This window comes from Dendrobates tinctorius, unplaced genomic scaffold (genome assembly GCF_039654945.1).
Source record: "Dendrobates tinctorius isolate UK_male_01 unplaced genomic scaffold, ASM3965494v1 ptg000079l, whole genome shotgun sequence".
Taxonomy (NCBI): Eukaryota; Metazoa; Chordata; class Amphibia; order Anura; family Dendrobatidae; genus Dendrobates; species Dendrobates tinctorius.
Genome location: NW_027361747.1, coordinates 15,968,161 through 15,992,299, shown reverse-complemented (window position 1 = coordinate 15,992,299; position 24,139 = coordinate 15,968,161). Strand labels below are relative to the sequence as shown.

General features: G+C 41.7%; 1 protein-coding gene across 2 annotated transcripts in view; it reads right to left on the bottom strand.

Annotated features, from left to right (window-relative positions):
- KIT (KIT proto-oncogene, receptor tyrosine kinase) overlaps positions 1-24,139 on the bottom strand; it is a 70,855-nt gene that overhangs the window by 16,278 nt on the left and 30,438 nt on the right. Inside the window, exons 2-13 of one of the 2 annotated variants that reach the window (XM_073583551.1) lie at positions 17,888-18,169; positions 17,469-17,750; positions 12,770-12,903; positions 6,803-6,962; positions 4,495-4,690; positions 4,188-4,303; positions 3,991-4,105; positions 2,941-3,119; positions 2,543-2,649; positions 2,327-2,453; positions 676-780; positions 483-593 (exon numbers count right to left, since the gene is read on the bottom strand). In XM_073583551.1, coding sequence (XP_073439652.1) covers positions 483-593; positions 676-780; positions 2,327-2,453; positions 2,543-2,649; positions 2,941-3,119; positions 3,991-4,105; positions 4,188-4,303; positions 4,495-4,690; positions 6,803-6,962; positions 12,770-12,903; positions 17,469-17,750; positions 17,888-18,169 — 1,914 coding nt within the window. The remainder of the gene's footprint in view (positions 1-482; positions 594-675; positions 781-2,326; positions 2,454-2,542; positions 2,650-2,940; positions 3,120-3,990; positions 4,106-4,187; positions 4,304-4,494; positions 4,691-6,802; positions 6,963-12,769; positions 12,904-17,468; positions 17,751-17,887; positions 18,170-24,139) is intronic. The other variant, XM_073583552.1, reaches the window with a different exon arrangement.

Here is a 24,139-nt window from a genome sequence, read left to right as displayed (position 1 = left end):
ATGTGATGGAGGGAATGCTACTTATGAGGTGGATTCTCTCTCCTTACATCACATGGCAGCAGGGACACGACTCAGATGAAACCTCTTTATTTGGTACAACAAGGTATGGCATTATGCCACACGATCCTTCCAGACGGTGAGAGTGATCAATGAGTGGAACAGGCTGCCACGAGAGGTGGTGAGTTCTCTTTCAATGGAAGTCTTCAAACAGAGGCTGGACAGACATCTGTGTGAGATGTTTAGTGAATCCTGCATTGAGCAGAGAGTTGGTAGGGACCTCCAGGGTCATCACGTCCAACCCCAACATTCTATGACGGATATAGATGGCTTGGAAGAGTGTGGCACAATTTGCTCCAAATCATGAGCATTCTAGAATTCATTCGCTACATACCTGCTTTCCCACTAATTGCACATCTTATTTCTAGAAAGTACATGCCGTCTCAGAGGTAGATATTAGCTAACAAAACCAGGCATTTATTTACCTCCCACGGTGCAGGCTCCCAGCAGATTTACTATGTTTTTGTGATGGCCAAGATAGCTCAAGACCTTCAGCTCAGACATAAGGGCTTCCCTCTCCGTAGCATGGGCACTTGCTGAAAGTAAAGAAATTTCATGTCAGGCGCGCACGGTGTTAACAATTCTTGGAAATTAAACCTAAGTAAGAATAACACTTACGTTTCAGCATTTTAACTGCAACTGTGAGCGCATTATCTTCCTTAAATAAGCCATACGCTGTGGCTTCAACCACTTTACCAAAGGCACCAGCACCCAAAATCTTACCTATTAGGAAATTAAAGATAATTGAATGAATGTTAAAAAAAAATAGAATAGATTATTAAATAAAATAGTTTAAGATATGATAAAACACAGATTGTTATAAACATGGGACTGAATAATAGGGATATTAACAAGTCTGTAGAGCACCATAACAGCTGTAGCCAAAGCCAATGAGTCCCCCAACTGATCCCGGTGGGGTGTGTTATTACCCATCTATTTTCCCTTAGAACTAGTCTAATGCCAAACAGAACAGGACATGATTTTTGCTCTGTCGGGTTCATATAAAAGGGAGTGTGACATCAGAAAATGAACTATTGTTTAAACCAGGTTTTACGTTAAATGTAATTTTTAACGTTTTTACCCAAACACACATTAGAAATCCTGCAAGTTTCATATTAGTCACTGGGGCTATTTTAGACTCCTATTTCTTGGTCTTTAGAGAAGGCTTTTCAGAAGTCTCATTATCATCACAAGCAAGATTACAATGACAGAAAACTGACCCTGCTCCCCTTCTGTCACAACGACCATTGCAAAGATGCATCAATGAAAAACATACGGTCTGAGTCAATCTATTGCTGTTAATGTACATGTGGGTTTCTTAAAAAAAAACAAGCAAAATAAAAACGTGGTGAAACAGGAAATAGGCGTTCAGAATTGTCCTATCGACCACCATGAAAACTGGAAGATTTCTATTTTTTTTTACCAAAATACAGATCGTGATAACAAAAAAAGTCACAATTTAAAAAAATGCATAAAGCAAAAATCTGATTTAAATAGTAGGTCAATTTCTGTTGGCACGTGATCATTAAATACACGCAATTTCAAATAAAATTGGAGGCATATGGATGTACAACTTGGCTTTATAGCTGTAGGCATGAGTTTTTACCACAAAGAATAGTTCATTTTATTCATTAGATGTGTTTAAATAAAATGTTCCTGTGCTGAGATAATCTTATAAATGTGCCCCTGCTGTGTACTGTGTAATGGCCGTGTCTGACTGTACAGGGAACATAGTCTGATCATACCACAGCTCCTGAGCAGGGGAGGAAGCAAAAGAGTATACAGACATTACAGCAGGGGATCACAACTGATTCTTTTTGTGAGGTAAAACATTGTTTAAAAACAGGCAGAGAATTTTTTTACCTCACAAAAAGAATCAGCTGTGATCCCCTGCTGTAATGTCTGTATATGATTTTGTGCTCCCCCCAAAGCTATGGTATGATCAGACCATGTTCCTGTACAGTCAGACACGGCCATTACACAGTGCACAGCAGAGACACATTCATAACATTATCTCAGCACAGGAACATTTTTTTTTTTTAACACCTCCAGTTGTGGAACTTACCGGATTTTTATTCCAAGATCTAGTGAATAAAATGAACTTTTGTTTATGGGAAAACCGCTTTAAGTCTCAGAGATTGCAAAGAACCGTAAAAATAGCAAAGTACAATATCACCAGAGAAATGTACGTCGTTGTCACGTAGATTATAGTAAAAAAATACGACACAAAATTGTACAATATAGTAGTGAAATAACACAATATACAAACCAAAACACAGCCGGTCTCTAGGGAACTCCCACTTGTTATCATAAGGAAGTTGGGTTGGATCAATATACACATAATTATTTCCATTGATTTCTTCTACTACCTTCCACTGAATTTCATACTTTGGTTTCTGTATTAAGTAAAGAACATATACTAAGTAAAAGGAGAACAAAGCCATGTTAAACATTGGTAGGAGAACCACGCAAGTGTCTGCCGTACCTGCAAGTATTTGTACATGAGGACTGACATGGCGACACACAACACAGCGGCAGCTACTATGAATCCGGTCAGCAAGGGCGTAAAGAGTTTGTGGGAATTCCTTTCTGCTGGAGACAGAAATGTTTTCTTACAAGAGGAAGGCAAAGTAAAACAGATCAATGTTTATTCTATAGATGGACTAATTTCAGCAAAACAGAGAGAACAAACAGGAGGATCTTCTCATGAAGCGACCGCTGTTTGATAGGTCGGTCAGCAGTCTGGGGCCATTGTACGACTAAAGTATACAGGCGGTCTATATACTATTTCTATACATTTGTGAGATGTGTCAGCCTTTCTAGGAGGTTCTATTTAATTACTTAAAGTTTGCTTAGGACAGCAAAATGAACAATTATATTTACCTCTAACGGCAAAACTGAAAACGGACATAATCCTCTCCACCCCATTGTTCGCGAAGCACTGCACGGTGCCGTTCTTTTCCTTAATGTTGCTCACATCAATGATGCTTTCTACAACTGTGCGCCCAAGAGAGGAGTTTTCCATGCTCTGTTTTGTATCAATTGGCATTATTGCTGCACACCTGCAATAACAACGTCGCATCATATATGTTTCTTTAGGAAGATTTGGTGCGAGATGCAAATGGAAGCTACACATAAAGCAACAGGGACATCAATAATATAAGTACAAAAATGGAGTCGCCTGTGTTGATACATGAGGCGCTTGCAAAGTAGATTAAAGTGTCACTCCCACAAAGTAGGATGACCTGTAAGTAATTGTACTAATGTCTCCGAGCAGGACTTAAATAGCACCTACGTCAATAATGCACGGAAACATAAGTCAGCAGCGAGGTCTGGCTGTCAACAGTGTGCACTCAGGACACCAGTCTATGTCTTACATATTAAAAATTGGTGCTCCTGCTTCAAAATTGGGTTGAGATATCAGATGGGGGCTCGTGCAGACGCCCGTACTTTCGGTCCAAGTGCGATCCAACAAAACATTGGATCGTGCTCGGACCACTGTTATTCTATGGGGCTGTGCACGTCTGATTTTTTTCCCTTGGACAGAGACGGTCCAGGAGAAGAAAAAAAAAACATTGAATTCCCAAGTTTGATCAGATATTCGGATTGCACTCAGCCATAAAAGTCAATGCTTGCATGGAAAACATGGGACTGCACTCGGATAACAAAGTCCGATTTTCACGGACTGATACAATGGAGAAGATGGAAAACAATTTTTCTCCATCTTCTTCTCATGTTGTTTTGCCATTTCTCATAATCAGATAACACTATGATCACACGCTATGTAAATTACACTATGATCAGAGTTTGCTCAATCGACCCGATTCTCTCGGATAAAAGAATATAGACTTGTGTGACCCTAGCCTTAAACTAAAAAGACAGTAAAAATATACAAATATGGATTACTAATGAGCTCTGGGTAGTGCCTGATACCTGGATTCGAATCCTGAACAGAATAACCAGTCAATAGACGGCACAGGATATCCCGCGGCCACGCACTGCAGCATGTCATGACTAAGTTGATCAATAAATAGGATTTCTGGTTTGGCTGCAGAAATACAAAAGAAACCCATTAGTAGAAATTCTTCTGAAAGTCTCCACATTGTAACCAAGTAAAACTTTGCGCTTACTCTTCACCGATACGTTGAAGCTGACGGATGAGTTGGCATCAGAATTCGAGGCATAAAATGTATAGATTCCCTTCTCATTCCCTTTAAGACGGATCAGATGTAGCTCACTAGCATACCTATCAGGAGTAAAACAGCAAATTCAATTAAGGGGGATACAGCTATATATAGATTTAAGCACAAATCGATTTTATATTTTTTCTAACCTCTACCTTTTCCATCTGAACACAGTCAAAAATTTCTCCTTTTCGGGAACGTTCCTGTATTTGCTGAACGAGCTCTTATAATTGTGAATATATGACTGACGTACCTATTGTTGCCTTCATCTCTTGACTGTACAAAATGGTCAGAGGTGTTGAGAACAGTCTCATTCATAAAGGTCCATAACTCTTCATCTGGTCGGGGATATGCATCAATGTAGACCTCCAGCACAATGTTCTCCCCAGCATTAATAGACACATCAAGTGTGGTGTTGTCCATCACAGTCAGACTGATGTATCCAGTTTCTGAAATAAAATAAAAATATAATAATTATAATAATCATAATGGATGTCAACAATTTGCAGAAGGCCAACTAGAGGAGGAATACATGTGGCAGGGGATCACAGGTAACTTGTCACAGGTTACAAATTTAATTGACAAAAAACGTGAAATAAATGGAATAAATGTGGATAAAATTGAGAACAAAGTAAAAACTACCGGGATGGTTATAAGAGATGTGAATGAAAAGAACGTTGTAAATAGTTGCTGCTTTACACAGCAAAAACTACGTACTGCCCAAAGCAACAATTAGATTTCAGCTGGCGAATACAGATCTAAAGAAACTGAATATGCCTATGTATACACAGAGAAGGGGGCTGGCTAGCTATGGAAATGAGAACTCTGTCACTGAACCCCCTTAACAAACAGTATTGATGATGGTGTGCTTGACACAGGAAACGCTCTGCTCTAAGGGTGCCGTTACACTTAGTGATGCACCAGCGATCCCGACAACGATATGGATCGCTGGTGCATTGCTAAGTGGTCGCTAGTGAGCTGCCACATAGGCAGATCTCACCAGCGACATCGCAGGGGTCAGGGGTCGTTACTTACCTGTCAGACGCGGCGATCCTGACGTCCTCCCGCCCGCGTCCACGCGTCGCTCGTCAGCGCCACAGGAAGCCCAGCAGGAAGTGGCCGACGAGAAATGATCCAGGACGTTCTCGCGCGACCAGCGATAACTAGCAGGGGAGCGGTTGGAGGTAAGTATCAGACATAGCGATATCGCTAGCAATCTCTGCTACGTCACAAAATCGGTGACGTTACAACGATATTGCTAGCGATATCGCTATGTGTAACGGGGGCTTAAGGCACAAACTGTATGATGACATGCCAGGACTCAAGATTAAAGCGGAGAATGGCCACTTTTGGCACATGAATCATTAATACATTGCAAAATGTATTAATGTAAGAAAATTTTAGTAAATTGTTTCTTTTTTCACAAGTGGACAACCCCTTAAACCAAAGATTTTACAACCTAATTTAAAGCTTGGTTGCCAATTGTCATCTATAGCAACCAGCCTGTCCCAAATGTCTCAAAGCGGTATTGGCACTGAGCAGCCTACGGAGACCAGCTGTCAAATCTCCTGTGTTGTTGATTCAGTACTTCTTACATAGTTATACACTGTAGGTTTAAAAAAAGACGTAGGTCTATAAAAATATCTTTAAAAGGGATTTCCAGGCTGAACCCTAATGTGACTATAAACTGACAAATCTTGACAGTGAACAACATGCACACTGTCACGATTCCACCACTAATGGTGTCCTATGGACGCTGTGACTGACAGCTCTGCCATACTATGAGATCTAGGGCTTGCTGAGCTGTCCGGATTCTGAGTGACCACCCAATCTGATGTAGAGGTGTTAAAATTGATGGACGGATCAGCCGTCCTATCTTGTTGGGTCTGCTGGATCTCCTCCAGGTGTCATCTGTTCTGGGTGATTACAGGGCTATTTAGCACTCTGTTTTCACACCATTGCCAATTGTAGCTCTGCTCAAGTGGTGCATGTGTTGGCTCTGTGCTCTGAGTTGTATGCTGATCTCCGCTGCTGACCTGGGATTTACCTTTTCGACCATCCGTATGACTTACCCCTTTGTCGTGAATTGCTACCTTCCTGATTCTCTGACCTCGAACTGTGTCCTGACTATGCTTTTGTCCCCTCTGTTCATTACGAGCCTTCTTGGTACTGACCCCAGACCTCTTGACTATCTTGCCTCATGGCGAATCCATGAGTAATTACTAGCATCACGCACACTATTGGGATTCTGCTCTATTGCCAGCTCTAGTGGTCATTATGTGACCGGCAGCCAGTATGCTTTTTGCATAGTTGCGGTCATGTGCCAACTAGCTTCTCATCTGCCGCTCAATAAAATACTAAGAGAAGCAGAAAGAGAAGCTAGTTGGCAATTGACCGCCAGAGGGGAATCCTAATAGTGTGTATATTCCACAAACTCATCAAACTGCAGTCACATAGAATGACTGCAGAAGTGTATGTTCTGCCTGGAAAACCCCTTTAAATGGAAATCTCATGAACTCTATATTTAGTATATTTAGCTGTGAAGGCGTGTAGCGACTTACCAACAACATCTAATGTGAATGTGGCATTGACAACCCCAACATTGTTCTTCGCTTGACAGGTGTATATTCCAGACTCACTAAGTTGAACTGAACGACTGCTGAGAGTGTTGTTCCTCTGAAATATAGTTTCGGATAGGTACTTGCTATTTAAAGTCGACTTCTGTAAAGAAATTATTAATGACATATTAGCCAGATTTGCCCTAATTTTCATTCCTTAAGTCATAATAAGCACCTAAAGAATCAAAATTACCACCTGTCATACTGTCTAGAAAAAACGATATTTTATTGTAATGACAGATAAGTAGATTAGATTTGCATTGTTAATACAGAGTACCGGGACGGTGCAAGATTGTGATGTCCCCGATTGGTAATTCACCTTTCCTGCTTCATTAAAATATGCTAATGACGGAATAGCGGCCGGCTGAATCTCTATATGCAGACAAAAGAAATATAATGAAATGACAGATAGGAAATGGTGGATGATGAGCGAGGACTACGAAAGGAGAGGAAGGAAGGAAGAGGGGGCTTCAAGATTCCACAAACACAGCTTCATTTTTTTTTATAAGATGTCGAATAAAAAAAATGCTAATGATTGGTTAAGAAGATGAAGATCGTGTGAAAAATGAGCCATTGTGATGTTCATATGAATTATATTTTCTGAATATACACCATAACGAATTTATATCTTTCTTTTAGCTACTTGCAAAGGATGGCAGAGCACTTATTTTCACAGGACCGTCATGTTTACACTGAACTTCCAACCAAACAATACATTGACATCACAAACTCGGAGACAACTTCCCATATAAATTCAGACACCTGTGTTTATACTACAGGATGTGCTAGCAATCTTATCTTTCATGTTTAGAATAAAAATTAAAATAACAAAAAAAACCTCGGCATCTTGAAGCAATCCCTTTATATGTTGTGGCTGTCCAACAGCCGGGAGACATGCAGCAGCGGGGACTCGAACACACTTTTCAAGCACACCAAAGACACACCTTATCCGGCACATCATCACTGCCCCCGATTCATCATTCACATTTCTTTTTTTTTTACTCTTGCCTCTTTTTTGTGTTTGCAGATTGGAACAAATGGAACACAATGCTTGATGAATTTTGCACAAAATCCAAGTTGCTCTATTTAGCTTTGAATCTTTCCAAGACCACGTGTACACGGTCAGTATTTGGTCCGTATTTCATCAGTATTTGTAAGCCGAAATCAGGATCGAGTACAAAAACACAGAAGTGGTGACGTGTTTCTATTATACTTTTCCTCTGATTGTTCCTCTCCTGGTTTTGGCTTACAAATAATGAGGTAAAATACTGACCAAATACTGAACTTGTAAACGTGGCCTAAAGTAAAAAGTTGCACAATCCTTTTAAGAAGCTTTAAAATGTCACATGTTAAAGGGAACCTGTGAGGTCCTCCATGCCCTCCAATCCAGCAGCATTCACCTATATAGGACTAAATTCTAGTCTGGAGAAACCGACGCCCGACTGACTAGTTACAACACTCATTAGCATAGGAAGTGGGGGAATTATAGATGCTTTCTTTAAAACCTCATTTTCACTGAATAACCTTATACAGGGCTAGTTAGACAGGGAATTTAGTCCTACAGTTGTGGCCAAAAGTATTGACACCCCTGCAATTCTGTCAGATAATACTCAGTTTTTTCTTCCTGAAAATGATTGCAAACACAAATTCTTTGGTATTATTATCTTCATTTAATTTGTCTTAAATGAAAAAACACAAAAGAGAATGAAGCAAAAAGCAAAACATTGATCATTTCACACAAAACTCCAAAAATAGGCCAGACAAAAGTATTGCACCCTCAGCCCAATACTTGGTTGCACAACCTTTAGCCAAAATAACTGTGACCAACCGCTTCCGGTAACCATCAATGGGTTTCTTACAATGCTCTGTTGGAATTTTAGACCATTCTTCTTTGGCAAACTGCTCCAGGTCCCTGATATTTGAAGGTTGCCTTCTCCAAACTGCCATTTTTTGGTCTCTCCACAGGTGTTCTATGGGATTCAGGTCTGGACTCATTGCTGGCCACCTTAGAAGTTTCCAGTGCTTTCTCTCAAACTATTTTCTAGTGCTTTTTGAAGTGTGCTTTGGGTCATTGTCCTGCTGAAAGACCCATGACCTCTGAGGGAGACCCAGCTTTCTCACACTGGGCCCTACATTATGCTGCAAAATTTGTTGGTAGTCTTCTGACTTCATAATGCCATGCACACGGTCAAGCAGTCCAGTGCCAGAGGCAGCAAAGCAACCCCAAAACATCAGGGAACCTCTGCCATGTTAGACTGTAGGGACCGTGTTCTTTTCTTTGAATGCCTCTTTTTTTCTCCTGTAAACTCTATGTTGATGCCTTTGCCCAACAAGCTCTACTTTTGTCTCATCTGACCAGAGAACATTCTTCCAAAACGTTTTAGGCTTTTTCAGGTAAGTTTTGGCAAACTCCAGCCTGGCTTTTTTATGTCTCTGGGTAAGAAGTGGGGTCTTCCTAGGTCTCCTACCATACAGTCCCTTTTCACTCAGACGCCGACGGATAGTACGGGTTGACACTGTTGTACCCTTGGACTGCAGGGCAGCTTGAACTTGTTTGGATGTTAGTCGAGGTTCTTTACCCAACATCCGCACAATCTTGCGTTGAAATCTCTTGTCAATTTTTCTTTTCCGTCCACATCTAGGGAGGTTAGCCACAGTGCCATGGGCTTTAAACTTCTTGATGACACTGCGCACGGTAGACACAGGAACATTCAGGTCTTTGGAGATGGACTTGTAGCCTTGAGATTGCTCATGCTTCCTCACAATTTGGTTTCTCAAGTCCTCAGACAGTTCTTTGGTCTTCTTTCTTTTCTCCATGTTCAATGTGGTACACACAAGGACACAGGACAGAGGTTGAGTCAACTTTAATCCATGTCAACTGGCTGCAAGTGTGATTTAGTTATTGCCAACACCTGTTAGGTGCCACAGGTAAGTTACAGGTGCTGTTAATTACACAAATTAGAGAAGCATCACATGATTTTTCGAACAGTGCCAATACTTTTGTCCACCCTCTTTTTTTATGTTTGGTGTTGAATTATATCCAATTTGGCTTTAGGACAATTCTTTTTGTGTTTTTTCATTTAAGACAAATTAAATGAAGATAATAATACCAAAGAATTTGTGCTTGCAATCATTTTCAGGAAGAAACTGAGTATTATCTGACAGAATTGCAGAGGTGTCAATACTTTTGGCCACAACTGTACATAGGAAAATAATGCTGGGTTGGAGGGCATAGAGAACATGACAGATTCCCTTTAAGTCTTCAACTGCGCCCAAAAACAAAAAAATAGACAGATTTTGTCACAACTTTTCATGCTCGGCTAACTTTTTGATAAATGGACGGTGCATAGTGCACACCTTTTCCTGAATATAGAGAATCTTAATTCAGAGGACTCTTCATCAAGACTGCCCTACAAAAAGCCAAGATGAATGGGCTCATAGGTCAAATCGAAAAAAAAAGGTGCAAATGAAATGAGGAATAAGGTACAAATAAAAAAGTCACTATTTGGGCACAGTAAAACAGCAGTATAAGGCCGGGGTCACACTTGCGTGTGCAATGCGAGAAACTATCGCAAGTCTCTCGCATCAATACCCGGCACTCAGGACTGGAGTGTGCGGCTGCATGTATTTCTATGCAGCCACACACTCTGGTCCCGAGTGCTGGGTATTGGGTATTGATGTGCGAGTTTCTCGCATTGCACACGCAAATGTGACCCCGGCCTAACAGGAATGACGGTCGCATCATAATGCTCGGACTGGCCATCGGCTCTCCTGACCCAATAGCTGTCAAGCTTAGATCAAGGGATCCGTCGGCCAGTCCGGAAATTGCAATGCGGCAGTCATCTGTGTTATACGGCCGCCTGACTGCGCCCTTGGGATGGGGCTAGACAGTGACTTTGGCCACGACATGTTGCATGGCCTATGATCATTCTGTGTTGCTGGTATCGCAGCATTATGGTGGTGAATGGGATCACTTACGGTATGGCATCCATAACAAGCAAATTGTAAATTCTAAACCAATTCTGACTAATTGCGACCTCCTTTGCACTGTATCCTATTGTTGACAAGGTGATCTCATTCACCTGCATTATGCTATGTCACAACCAAAGTTGCCACATGGCCCCAGCCTTAATGTTTTCAAGAAAAAAAGCGCAGGAACAATGATGAATCACACAGCTTTCCTAGTCTCTCAAAAAGTAAATATGTCTAACTACGCAGAAATATTTCAGTGAGCGATATTCAATCAAATAGCAATATAAGTTGAACGAATCTTGAAAAAACGTGGTGCAATGTTATATCTCTCCATCTAGAATTTTCATTTTCGGGCAGATTTTTTAATTCCTTTTGATGTCAGGCATAAGTTAGTTTGGGTTGTTAGAAAATGTTTTTATTATTAGACAGCTGTCAGTAACCCGAGATGTGAACCTCCTTCTGTATTTGCTCACAATGCCTTGATGACCCCTGGGTAGGTGGGGAGTGATAGACCGCAAGCCAGGACAATGGAATGAAGATCACACAGAATATTCAATAGGACAACGTGTCATGAGCACGGTTACCACGAAGCTGTAAACAGAGATGTCCATAGCAACACGCATATAGATAAGACGCTCACTTGCTTTTCTTGGAATGCCCTGGGCTAAACAGCAACAGAAAGGTCTTAAGCAATGTAGATAAATACAATGAAGATGTGTCAAGAGTGGCCATAACGCCTTGACAACCTATTTCAGCTCTTCACAGACCCTGAGGCAAGGAGCTGCTGGCTGGATGTCTACTTACCTAGTGTAGGTCATCAAAGTCTACCACATAGTGATTCTCTCGGCCAGGTAAGAGTCTGGTTGGTGGCTACATTGACATTCAGCCCATCAGCTGATAGTCATAACTTCGATGTTCAGCCCAAAATCTTATGGACACTTTAATCATTGTAGAACACAAAAAGGGGCATTGTTATTACCACCGCAATTGTTTAGTATCTACTCAAACAATTCAGCTCTAGAGCTGGCTTCAGATATCTAATGGCATTATCAAATTCTAAACATTGCCATAGAGCTAAAGATAACTTGAAAAATATAAAGTGATCTGTTCATCCAAGCTTCTTTACATTTACATGTCAAGAAGATATAGCAATACTGGAGATAAAATTTGTCAAAATTTGCCAATTTTAGTTCGACAGTGTTCATGAGGAACTCCAACCTCAACCACTTTGGATTTTGACATGATTGGTCTATTTGTACCGAAAGAAGATACGGTAAGTCACAACCAGAGTATTCCTTTTTCCCCAACTGAAAAATGAGAATGAAGTCTACTGGAATAGTTGGGTGGCATCATACTTTGCAATATTACATTTAAAATATGATAAAATGTGTAAAAACAGTTTTTTTCTCATCAGCGTTGAAAGGTCATGTAGGGTAGAGCAGAAGACTATCCTACTTTCTTCCAGTAAAGACGTGCAGCTTTGTGAAATGTGTGCAAACATTCATTTGCGGACAATCCCACATTTCTCTATTTCGCACTGATAGATTTGCTGAGATTGGCTGGCTCTAAGTGGACGTTTCAGAAATACACTCCAGGGCGCCTGCCACTAGATCTACAGACTTCTGTTGATAGTGCACTGAGAATTCAAGACACCGACCAGCTGTCATCGCCGAGCAATCCTTCCCTTCATTAAAGGAGCCTTTCAAAATCACAAAAGCTTTTATGTGGCCAAAACAGCAAATTAATACGTAAGCGGCACAACCACGCTTTAATAATTCAGCACTGTTTGCAGGCCATTATTCAGAGACGTGTTTTCATTTTGCAAATACAGCGAGTGATGTTGTTGAAAAATAAAGTGATTGATATCTTGTGGGAAATGTCACGTTGGGTTCTCATATGATGCGCCTCTAGACATTAGGAAGCGAGGCCTTTGCTTACCATGGTTGGTGCATCTATCCAGTTGACCTCCACAATGTTAACATCCTTCACCACGCAGGTCACCTCAAATGGTTCCCCTGCTTTCACAACCAGCCTGGATTTTGTTAGGGAAAGCAATGGTAATAGTTTTTGAACTTAAGAAAAAGGAAAAAAAAAAAAAAAAGATACAAAGTTACTACAAGTTAAAGCTCAATTCGGTCATCAAGTAACTTCAACTCTTAAGTATACATTAGGCCATGTTCACACGTGTTTTTTCTGTATCTTTTCTGCATATTGAAAACTGCTCTTTACAGTGCTTACACAAACTGAGGTGAAATACCGACCAAATACTGATCGTATGACCCGTGTTTTCCTTATTTAAACCTCTGCTCTTTCAGGGGTTTTTGGTCCAGTAGGCGGTGCTATCAGTGACTGACAGCCATTTTTGCATGCACTCTTAGACAGAGACAGCTGTCAGTCACTGATCAGACTGCCCATTTGACCAAAAATCCCAGAAAGAGCAGAGAATTAAATGATTTAGGCAGGGGTGGGTCCCACTAGTGAATCCCATCTGATGTGAGATGCTAATGACACTCGGCTCCTGCTCTGCTGCAAGCGTGATCTGAGCTGTCAGCGCTCTGTGCATATCGCATGAGAAAATCACAGCACAGCTGCGGAGGAGACGGAGAAACTAATTTCTCCGTCTCCTCTGCTGCCGGCATCGGTGGTAACCGCACTGCACTCGGGTGGTATTACAGTGCAGTGTGATGCTTCACAGGCACCCATAGATTTATATGGGTGCATGCGATCCGAATTCAGCCTGCAATCACTTCATATTGCGATCCGATCGGAGCAGGAAAACAAAACGCCATTAGGAACTGAACAATACGATTAAAATGGAACGAATGCAATCTGATTTTTAATCCGACGGCATTCGTCCGATTTATTCGCAAGTAGGAGCGAGCCCTAAAACACCGGTTATACTAAACCTTTTTCTCCCCAAACTATATAAGAATGTAATCAATCTACTCACTTCCCCTGCTGCATTACATGATCGTTGTAGGCTGGACTGCATTTGCATGAAGTCAGGTTTCCATTAAACATTGTAGACAGAGAACACGTAATTCGCACCCCAAAAATGAGTAAAACCAGTGAAAATGCTAAAACAGGGCCGATTTGAACACAGCATTGTCGCTGTCAAAAGAGCAAGTTTTGGCTGCTGAAAAACAACCCTGCAAAAATGCTGCATGTAACCATAGCCTTACTGCAGGTATAGTCTAGTGGCAAAATCTAAGTGACCTCTTAGGGTACGTGCACACGCTGCGGATTCCGCTGCGTTTCCGCAGCGGTTTTGGCCGCTGCGGACCCGCAGCAGCTTTAGCTGCGGTGTACAGTACCATTCTAATGAATGGGAAATAAAAACCGCTGTGCCGACGCTGCGGAAAAATCCGCGCAGATTTGCTGCGGTTTTGAATCCGCAGAAAGAATTGCGTGTCAATTCTTTCTGCGGAAACCGCTGCGGGTTCCTATCTCCACCATTGTGGAGATAGGGAATCCGCAGGACCAAACCGCAGGCAAAACCGCAGATAATCCGCAGGTCCAAAGAAAAACAACCCTGCAAAAATGCTGCATGTAACCATAGCCTTACTGCAGGTATAGTCTAGTGGCAAAATCTAAGTGACCTCTTAGGGTACGTGCACACGCTGCGGATTCCGCTGCGTTTCCGCAGCGGTTTTGGCCGCTGCGGACCCGCAGCAGCTTTAGCTGCGGTGTACAGTACCATTCTAATGAATGGGAAATAAAAACCGCTGTGCCGACGCTGCGGAAAAATCCGCGCAGATTTGCTGCGGTTTTGAATCCGCAGAAAGAATTGCGTGTCAATTCTTTCTGCGGAAACCGCTGCGGGTTCCTATCTCCACCATTGTGGAGATAGGGAATCCGCAGGACCAAACCGCAGGCAAAACCGCAGATAATCCGCAGGTCTTTGGACCTGCGGATTATCTGCGGTTTTTGCAAAATCCGTGCGGATTAATCCGCAGCGGAATCCGCAGCGTGTGCACGTACCCTTAATGTGGATATTCACAGAAATAAGGCTAGTTTCACACTAGCGTTTATTCAACGCAGCGCACGGCGCCGCTAAGCCCCGCCCACTGCCGGCTCCCTGTCCACCCCATCTGGTCATCGCCGCCTACTATTGCACATGGACGCTTGCGATCTGCGCACCCTATCTTTAGCATAGGGTGCGCAGATCGTGCGCTAGTAGGATTTTGGCGTGCACTGCGCACTTTTGAAGGTGCACCGTGTGCGCCGAAATGCAACATGCTGCGTTCGGCGCGCACGGGCGCACCTTCAAAAGTGCGCAGCGCACGCCAAAATCCTACTAGCGCACGGCCAGCGCACGATCTGCGCACCCTATGCTAAAGATAGGGTGCCCAGATCGCAAGCGTCCATGTGCGATAGTAGGCGGCGATGACCGGATGGGGCGGGCAGGGAGCCGGCAGGGGGCGGGGCTTAGCGGTGCATCGAATAAACGCTAGTGTGAAACTAGCCTCAGTAAATGCATACATTTTTTCACCATGGGCTTCAATCTGATTTTTCATAGAGATGTATCTGAGCCTAGAAAGAGAACTTTATCTTAATATGCCTATTATGGGGATGAGGGAGAGTGCACGATACTCCAGGGAAGAATGGAAGATCATTAGTAGCCGGGGTCACGTGTTAATGGATGAGACAGTGAAGCTCCAGCTGAAGCTCCGCATCATGACTTCATTCAGTGAATTAGAAGAAAAGTCATTTTGCAGGCGGCTTGGGAGAGACTTTTAGGAGAACGTTACCATACAAATGTCAAATCGCGCTTTATGCAATGGGAAGCAGAAAAATGTGCACGATATACAAATTGGTCTAATGTTCTCCAATATAGAAGAAAATTTAAAGTGGGCAAATTCCTAATTTACGGCTGCCTTTAAGAAAAATTTAACAAGGCAAATGCATGCAGGAGATTTTTTTCTAACAACCATTATCAAAGGTTTAGGATTTACAGACATTTTCTTATCCACTATACTAATACACCAATTTCTATAGACCACTGTGAGATTAGGATTCAAAATCTCCCCTAAGGCTATGTGCACAAGGTGAGTATTTGCAGCAGGTTTTTCTGCAGAAAAAAACAGTGAAGGAAAAGAAACGCTGCAGAAAATACATTCATATTTTTTTTTATCTGTTTTTGTACGGTTGAAAAATGCTGCAAATTTTCAAAAAAAAAAATAAAAAAAAAAATAACCCTTTGAGGCCAAGTTCACAAGTTCAGTATTTGGTCAGCATTTTACATCAGTATTTGTAAGTGAAAACCAGGAGTGGGTGATAGTACAGAAGTGGTGACGTGTTACTATTATACTTTCCCTCTGATTGTTCCTCTCCTGGTTTGGGCTTATAAATAGTGACCAAATACTGAACGTGTGAACGTGGCCTGATTGTTCAAAATTGGAAGGGGGATAAAAGCGGCTTGTGCATGAGAGTTCAGAAATCTCATTCACTTTGCTGATATTATAAAAAGTTGCATTTTTTTTTTTCGTGACAAAAGTGTGCAGAAATAAAACATGTGAACAAGTAGTTTGCACAGTTTGGTTAGGCTTTTACATGTTGTGCGTTCCTTTTTTTTCCCTGAACTCAATATACTCTAGGCTTCTCTTTAACGTATTTTCCAATAGGCTTGTCTATAAAAAAAAAAAAGTTTATGCAAAAACACGTCTTTAAAAAAAAAGAATGCCTTAAAAAAAAAGCTGTTCTGATATATGTTGTCTGTTCTTTGCAGCATTATTATTTCTAGACCTATCTGTGCCACAGGATCAATTTTGGAATGTTTCGATTTAATTCGCGTAAACGTTTTCAGAGTGAACCAAGCTAAGGCTATGTGCACACTGCGTCTTTTTCAGGAGGATTTCACTCAGAAAGTGCCGCAAAACCGCTAGATAAAAAGAACATAAAACACAGCAATGTCAAAAAGGCATTGCTGTGTGCATGACCTGTCTTCAGTCACTTCTCAGAACCACTTCAGGGTTAAGAAACCTCCGACTCATTACTTCACAGAATAGAATAATACCCAGTGGTGTCTTCTTAAAGTGACTTTGTCTGGGAAAATTCAACCCAACACTGCTCAGTTTCCTGCAGCTAACTAAAGCTAATCCATTTATGATACATGTCACAACCAGCCGCTGTAATCGGAGTGAAAAATGAAATCCTCATTACACTTCATTAGCTGAAGGGGTCCAACTGCTGTGACCCCCACTCCTCCTGAGAATTGAAGCTTCAGCGTGAATTGTGTGGTGGTCGATCATGTGCACTGCGACTTCTAGCTATTGCTACCTCGGTAGTCCCTTTAAGAATGGAGTGGCAGTGTGCATGTTCAACAACCGCTCCATTCCATTTTTCAAAGACCGGGTTTCCATCATCGGTGGAGGTCCCAGGTGTCGGACCCCCAGTGATCTGGTGGTCATACCTTATATCCCAGGTTTAGGGGAGAACTTTGAAACTTGAGAATACCTCTTTGGCCGAAGCGCTCAGCTATAAAGAAATACATGCAGCCGCACACTCCAGTCTCGAGTGCCGGCGGCAGTGCCGGGTATTGAGACGTGAGACTCGTGCGAGTTTCTCGCAAGTGTGACCCCAGCCTACAAAGTAAAATCAACAGAAGGTAATAAGGTCAGCTATCAATCCAACTCACCTGGAGTCACCACCAATCTGAACATCTGTGAGGTCTTCAAAACTCCAGCGTGATTCACAGAACACATATAGCAATCAATGAAATTCCGCTGGACGTTTTTTATGGTAATACCAGTCTCAATGTTACTTTCATAGACAAAACCTTCCGGCAAGGAGGATTTGTCACATTTTCTTATAGAATAATCTGAAACTTCCGAGTCAGACACAAAACATATTCCAGAAATGTCTGCACCTTCTTTCACATCATAATATCCCCGAATGTCAAGGAATGGATTACTTGAATCTACATGAAAAAAACAACAACAACAAAACAATTGGGACTTTTTGAAGATCAACAATTTTAGCTCCATTTATTTTATTTTCAGTATGTTTCTTAAAGGTTCGAAGAAATCGGTACTGGGCAAAACATAACGGACTTACCTTTAACGAAGAGATAGAAGGTTTGGTTATCTGTAGGGGCGATCCCTTTATTGGAGCAGCTATATATCCCAACATGTCTCTGTTGAGCCTGGAAGATTAGGAGGCTGACACCGTCACTGAATGACTGCAGTTGTAAACGGGAAACGGGTCGTGCTTTCGAATACCCCAGCTTTTGATGATGCCAATCTACTGGGGTAGAATCTTTGCAAGACACTATAAATTTGCTTCCAGCATTCACAAGTTGTCTCCTTCCAGAAACAGATAATGTTGGAGATGAATCTGCTGTAAAATGAAAAACAAATATTCAAATCAGCAGGACATAACTGTAGATATATACAAAATGATATGAGGAATCATTTATATAACAAGCCGATATCAGAGCTGGAGTATCACCCCAGAAAACTAAAAAATGGTCATTATCAATGCCAAGGTGCCATGTATTTATCCAAAATAACCAGAGCTAAGCAAATATTTCAAAGCATTTTTTCACAATACAAACTGCACAGATTATTCACACCTGATGATGCTGGTGTACTTACCGTACTTTGAAAATCCAGGTTAATATAGCTGTATAATCCACTGGAGCCCGATATTGATATTAATTATTTTATTGACTTTAGCTCTATATTCAAAAAGTATTCTACAACCATTATGGTGTGGATTTGTAAAATTACTACACCTCATCAGGTCTAGGAGAGCATGTATGTTTTTAGTGGGGAGAGAAGAAATTACAAGTGCTTCTTACTAAATTAGAATATCATCAAAAAGTTAATTATTAATTTCAGTTCTTCAATACAAAACCATATATTATATAGAGTCATTACAAACAGAGTGATCTGTTTCAAGTGTTTATTTCTGTTAATGTTGATGATTATGGCTTACAGCCAATGAAAATTCAAAAGGCATTATCTGTTGTGAGTTCATTTTCCCCTTCGTCACTGGGGTCTGGTGAACTCCCTATTCTGGTGGAGGAAGGTAGTGAGCCTGATTATCAGGCACCTGAGTCTAATGAGGATGAATGGCTGAGTGGAGTCGCGGACTGGATATAAGGCTGCCGACGCCCTTCTGCCCTGCGGGTGATTTCTCTGTGGACTTCTAGGACACCAGTCTGATTCCTGCTCCTCTAAAGCTAAGTTTCTGTTTTGCCTGTTAGCTTTTTGTTTTGTTTTTTGTTTTCCTTGCTTTTCAGTATTCTGCCATTCCCTGCTGGGAAGAGCTGAATCTCCTTTTGCCTGTAGCTCTGTCTTCAGTATATGCCTGAGTACTGACATAGCTTTTTTGAAGCCTAGCGTCTTCAGGGCCTTTTTCACTGTCAGTCTGTTGGCTCTGATTTTCATAGGGTTTTTTACGGATTGCAGACAGCAGCCTTCCTGTCCTTTTCTATTTAGTTAGCTTGGGCCCCTCTTTGCTCAGTCTATCTTTCTGTCTGTGTTAGTATTTTCATCTTGCTTCACCGTCATTATATGTTGGGGGCTGCCTATTGCTTTGGGGTCTGCTCTGGGGCAGTTTAGATTTCCCCTTTCTTTCTTTAGGCCTATTTAATTCTCCGGCTGTGATCGAGGGGTCTAGGGCATCGTAGGAACCCCCCACGGCTACTGCTAGTTGTGTTGATAGGTTCAGGGGTCTGCAATCCGATAGCTGCCAACTTCTCTGGTTTTCTGGACTTAGCTAGCATTTCTGTTTTTGCCTCCTACGGTGACTCAATCATAACAATTATCTCAGTAAGGTAGAATAATTAACAAAAAACACCTGCAAAGGCTTCCTAAGCGTTTAAAAAGGTCCCTTAGTATGTTTCAGTAGGCTCCACAATCAAGGGGAAGACTGCTGACTTGACAGATGTGCAGAAGGCAGTCATTGACATGCTCCACAAGGAGGGTAAGCCACAAAAGGTCATTGCTAAAGAAGCTGGCTGTTCACAGAGTGCTGTATCCAAGCATATTAATGTAAAGTTGAGTCGAAGGAAAAAATGAGATAGAAAAAGGTGCACAAGCAACCGGGATAACCACAGCCTTCAAAGGATTGTTAAGAAAAGGCCATTCAAAAATCGGGGGGAGATTCACAAGGAGTGGACTGCTGCTGGAGTCATTGCTTCAAGAGTCACCCACCACACTCAGATGTATCCAGGACATGGGCTACAAGTGTCCCACTCCTTGTGTCAAGCCACTCATGACCAATAGACAATGCCAGAAGTGTCTTGCCTGGGCCAAGGAGAAAAAGAACTGGACTGTTGTCAGTGGTCCAAGGTGTTGTTTTCAGATGAAAGTAAATTTTGCATTTCATTTTTAAATCAAGGTTCCAGAGTCTGAAGGAAGAGTGGAGAGACAGAATCCAAGCTGCTGGAGATCTAGTGTGACGTTTCCACAATCAGTGATGGTTTGGGGAGCCATGTCATCTGCTGGTGTAGGTCCACTGTGTTTTATCAAGACCAAAGTCAGCTCAGCCGTCTACCAGGACATTTTAGAGCTCTTCATGCTTCTCTCTCCCAACAAGCTTTTTGGAGATGGAAATGTCATTCTCCAGCAGGACTTGGCACCTGTCCACACTGCCAAAAGTACAAATACCTGGTTTACAAACAACAGTATCATTGTGCTTGATTGGCCAGTAAACTCATTTGATCTTAACCCTATAGAGAATCTATGGGGTATTGTCAAGAGGAAAATGAGAGACACCAGACCCAACAATGCAGATGAGCTGAAGGCTGCTATCAAAGCAACCTGGGCTTCCATAACACCTCAGCACTGCGACAGGCTGATCGCCTCCATGCCACGCCGCACTGATGCAGTAATTGATGCAAAAGGAGTCCCGACCAAGTATTGGGTGCATTTACTGAACATACATTTCAGTAGGCCAACATTTCGGATTTTAAAATCATTTTTCAAGCTGGTGTTATAAAGTATTCTAATTTACTGAGATAATTAGACTTTGGGGTTTTCATTGGCTGTAAGACATAGTCATCAACATTAACAGAAATAAACATGTGAAATAGATCACTCTGTAATGACTATGATATATGAGTTTCACTTTTCAAAGAACTGAAATAAATTAACTTTTTGATTATATTCTAAGTTAGTGAGAAGCACTTGTAGCTACTGCCAATCACCTCTGGCTGGGACGGATCTATAAGGAGATCAAATCAGTAGCTAAAATCAAGAGTCAGGAGGTCCTCAAAAAAAAAACGAGAGTCACCCTGTCTGACCGAAATGAGCAAGTTTGGGCAACTTTGAAGTAATGTATATGAGAGGCTTGTAGTTAAAGTGTTTATGCAACAAAACCATAAAGTGACATTTATCGGGAGTAAAAGTGTCTATTGCTGCAGAATAACCAGCATACCCAGCATTATTATACTAATGGAAAAGATTTATTTTTCACAATGCTTCTGATTTTCTATCAATTCACATGTATCTTATATGGATCAATTTGGGCAGCATTTGTTTGTCCATCAAAGCGAGTCCAGAAAATAGCATGAACACATATGAACATATAGTGCAACACAAGAACAAAGGTATTTTAGTAATATTGTAACCCTGCACTCTGTATCTCAAAATACTGAACACAGACTACTCCCGGGGCCTGAGGACTACTGGTGGTATGCTGTCAGTAGCCATGACTGGTGGACTTAGTCCCCATGTGCTAGGGAGATTAATCCTACACCGAGGAAAAAAAGTAGAGGGTCAATTAAACGTCATGCTTCTTTAGGACTTGCTCACACTAACGTATAACTAGATGGATGCTATGCGATGTTTTATCAGATAGCACTCGGACCAAGGCTATACCATGGGGCAGTGCAGAAGAGCAATTTTTTCTCATGTTGTTTCGGGTAACTGCACACTTCGGACAAAGCACACCCATATAAGTCTATGAGTTAGTGTAAAACATCGGCCTGCACTCAGATGTCATCTGAGTGCAGTCCAATGTACGCACACAGAGACAATGGATAAGGTGGAGAAATTACGTTTTCAGTCTTCTCCGCATTTGTGCTTGTTTGAGAAAAATCGGATAATCCGCCTGATTGTCCCACATAAGATAATATGCTCAGGAGCATTCTCTTAAAGTTTTTTCAACTATCTGAAGGGCTCATGATGTCTTCTAAATAAAATTTCTCATGTTAGGATTGAATTAAGTGGTGTTATTGGGCTAAAATAAAGTTGTCATTTCTAAGTTGTAATGCAGTTGAATTTGACTATTTTGGCATTAGCCTACAGCCGATCGGTAAATATTTGCTGATCGGCAATTATTTAAAAGCCTATGTATGCTTTAGATGTGCACTCACCGATCAGCGATAGATTATTCAGTAAGCATAGGCTGCACATGTTCTTGACAGCGCAGGTCCCGCTTACACGTGATGCGATGACGAGAACAGTATTTTTGGGGGTAAGTCAAAATATCATTTCACACAAAGAACAAACATTTGGCTCCTTCAACGTCACCTTACGGGCTCGCTCACACTGGCATATAACACAGACGAGTGCTGTTCTATCGGATGAGAACGCGGCGAGCGACTCCGATATTCGTATTGCACTTATCCATACAGTCCGAGTGCAGTCCGATTACCACAGACACAGGCAATGGAAAAGATGGAGACATTAAGTTCTGTCTACTCCACACCTGTAATGTCAGAGAATCCGATTACATGGATAGGATACTCAGATCAGACTCTGACAGTTTGATCTGAGTGACATTAGCATAATCGGTCCTGATTGTCTAGCATCAGAGAATCAACTGCGGCGAGACCGCGGCCTAACAGTGCCAGAACATGTATTTGCCACTTGGTATAGGCAACAATTATGAGGCAGGACAAGAGCATGACAAGCTTCCATAATGGTTAGAACTCAGTTTGTTTTATGGCTACTCAACTACAAATCCAGCTGGGAATCCAATCTGCTGAAGGCAGACAAGTGGCAGTGCATATCAAGTCCAATTTCCAATTCAGGAGTCCTACTTAGCCAAGTAATAACCAGTTGAGACATAATGGCCATATAGTTTGTCACCACCTCTTAAAAATGTATGCAACAACAAAGCAGAGAAACAGTACGTCTGATCGAAGAGGATGACTGAAGGAATTATAGTCACTGCTAACTTATTCTCTGTAAATGGCAATTACACTCAATTCTGGTTTTCAGAATTCAGCTTTGACTAAAATGACATTTTTATAGCCAATTTGCTATATGTTTACTTATCTTCTCATCCACACTCAGATATGGGTTAAGGACAACACCTCAGAAATGGAAGGTGAAGACAGATTTATAGCGCTTTACCCTCAACCACCAGGAAACTACCGTCTACATCTGTATGACTGTTTTCCTGTGGGGCACATGCCAATTGCCAGTACTGACGTTGACTGGTGTGAAGAATAAAGCCACAGCTAAGAACACTTGTAAAATCGCAATGTATTAACTTTCCACTTTTAAGTGTCCTTGGAGATGGTTCATATCCCGACACAATGCCCACATTTACATCAAGGAATTACGTAAAGCCATGCATTTACCAATCACATGTCAAAGGAATTCCATACAAAAGATATCTTTAATATACTAGTACAGCTAAAGGTTCTGGAATGAACCTTGCACTGTCTTCAGTATGAAGCATGGAGGAGTCCCAGGTTTAGCCGAGTAACTTAATTTGCTAGTATGTTAGGTAATGAATGAGATGACTGCAGTTCCCCTGAAACTAAGCTAATGATCAATTGTTTCCATGATGTACATAGTCTGAGGAACCATACAGCAAGCACAGATTTCCCAAAAGCCGAATGGATTCCATTGATTTCTATACACATAGTTTGTCCACCAGCCCTAAAACACCCTCTCCCTTTAGGGCTCGCTCACACGGCCAAGGGCAATCTGATATTTGATCGGATAGTATAACATTGTTCCGAGTGCATGTAAAACATCGGACTGCACTCGGATGTCATGAGATTTACCGTATGCGGAGAGAGACAAAGGAGAAGATAGACAAACTACCGTAAGTTCTCCATCTTCGCCACACCTGTGCTGCAATTCTCTCACACGAGAGAATCAGATCACACTAAGGTGATCCAACTCTGACAGAATTTGAGCACATCGTCATTAGCATAGTCGTCCCTGATCTCTCACATGACAGAACATACAGATTTCTGACTGCAGGCTCCCATACATATTGTGTTATTGTGTGCCAAACCTGCCAATTCCAGATGGGTTCAGAAGACAAACTAGTACAGGGGCCTCTCGACTGTCACTTCAAAAATAATGTCAGGAAACACCCTGATTTTGGACTTCT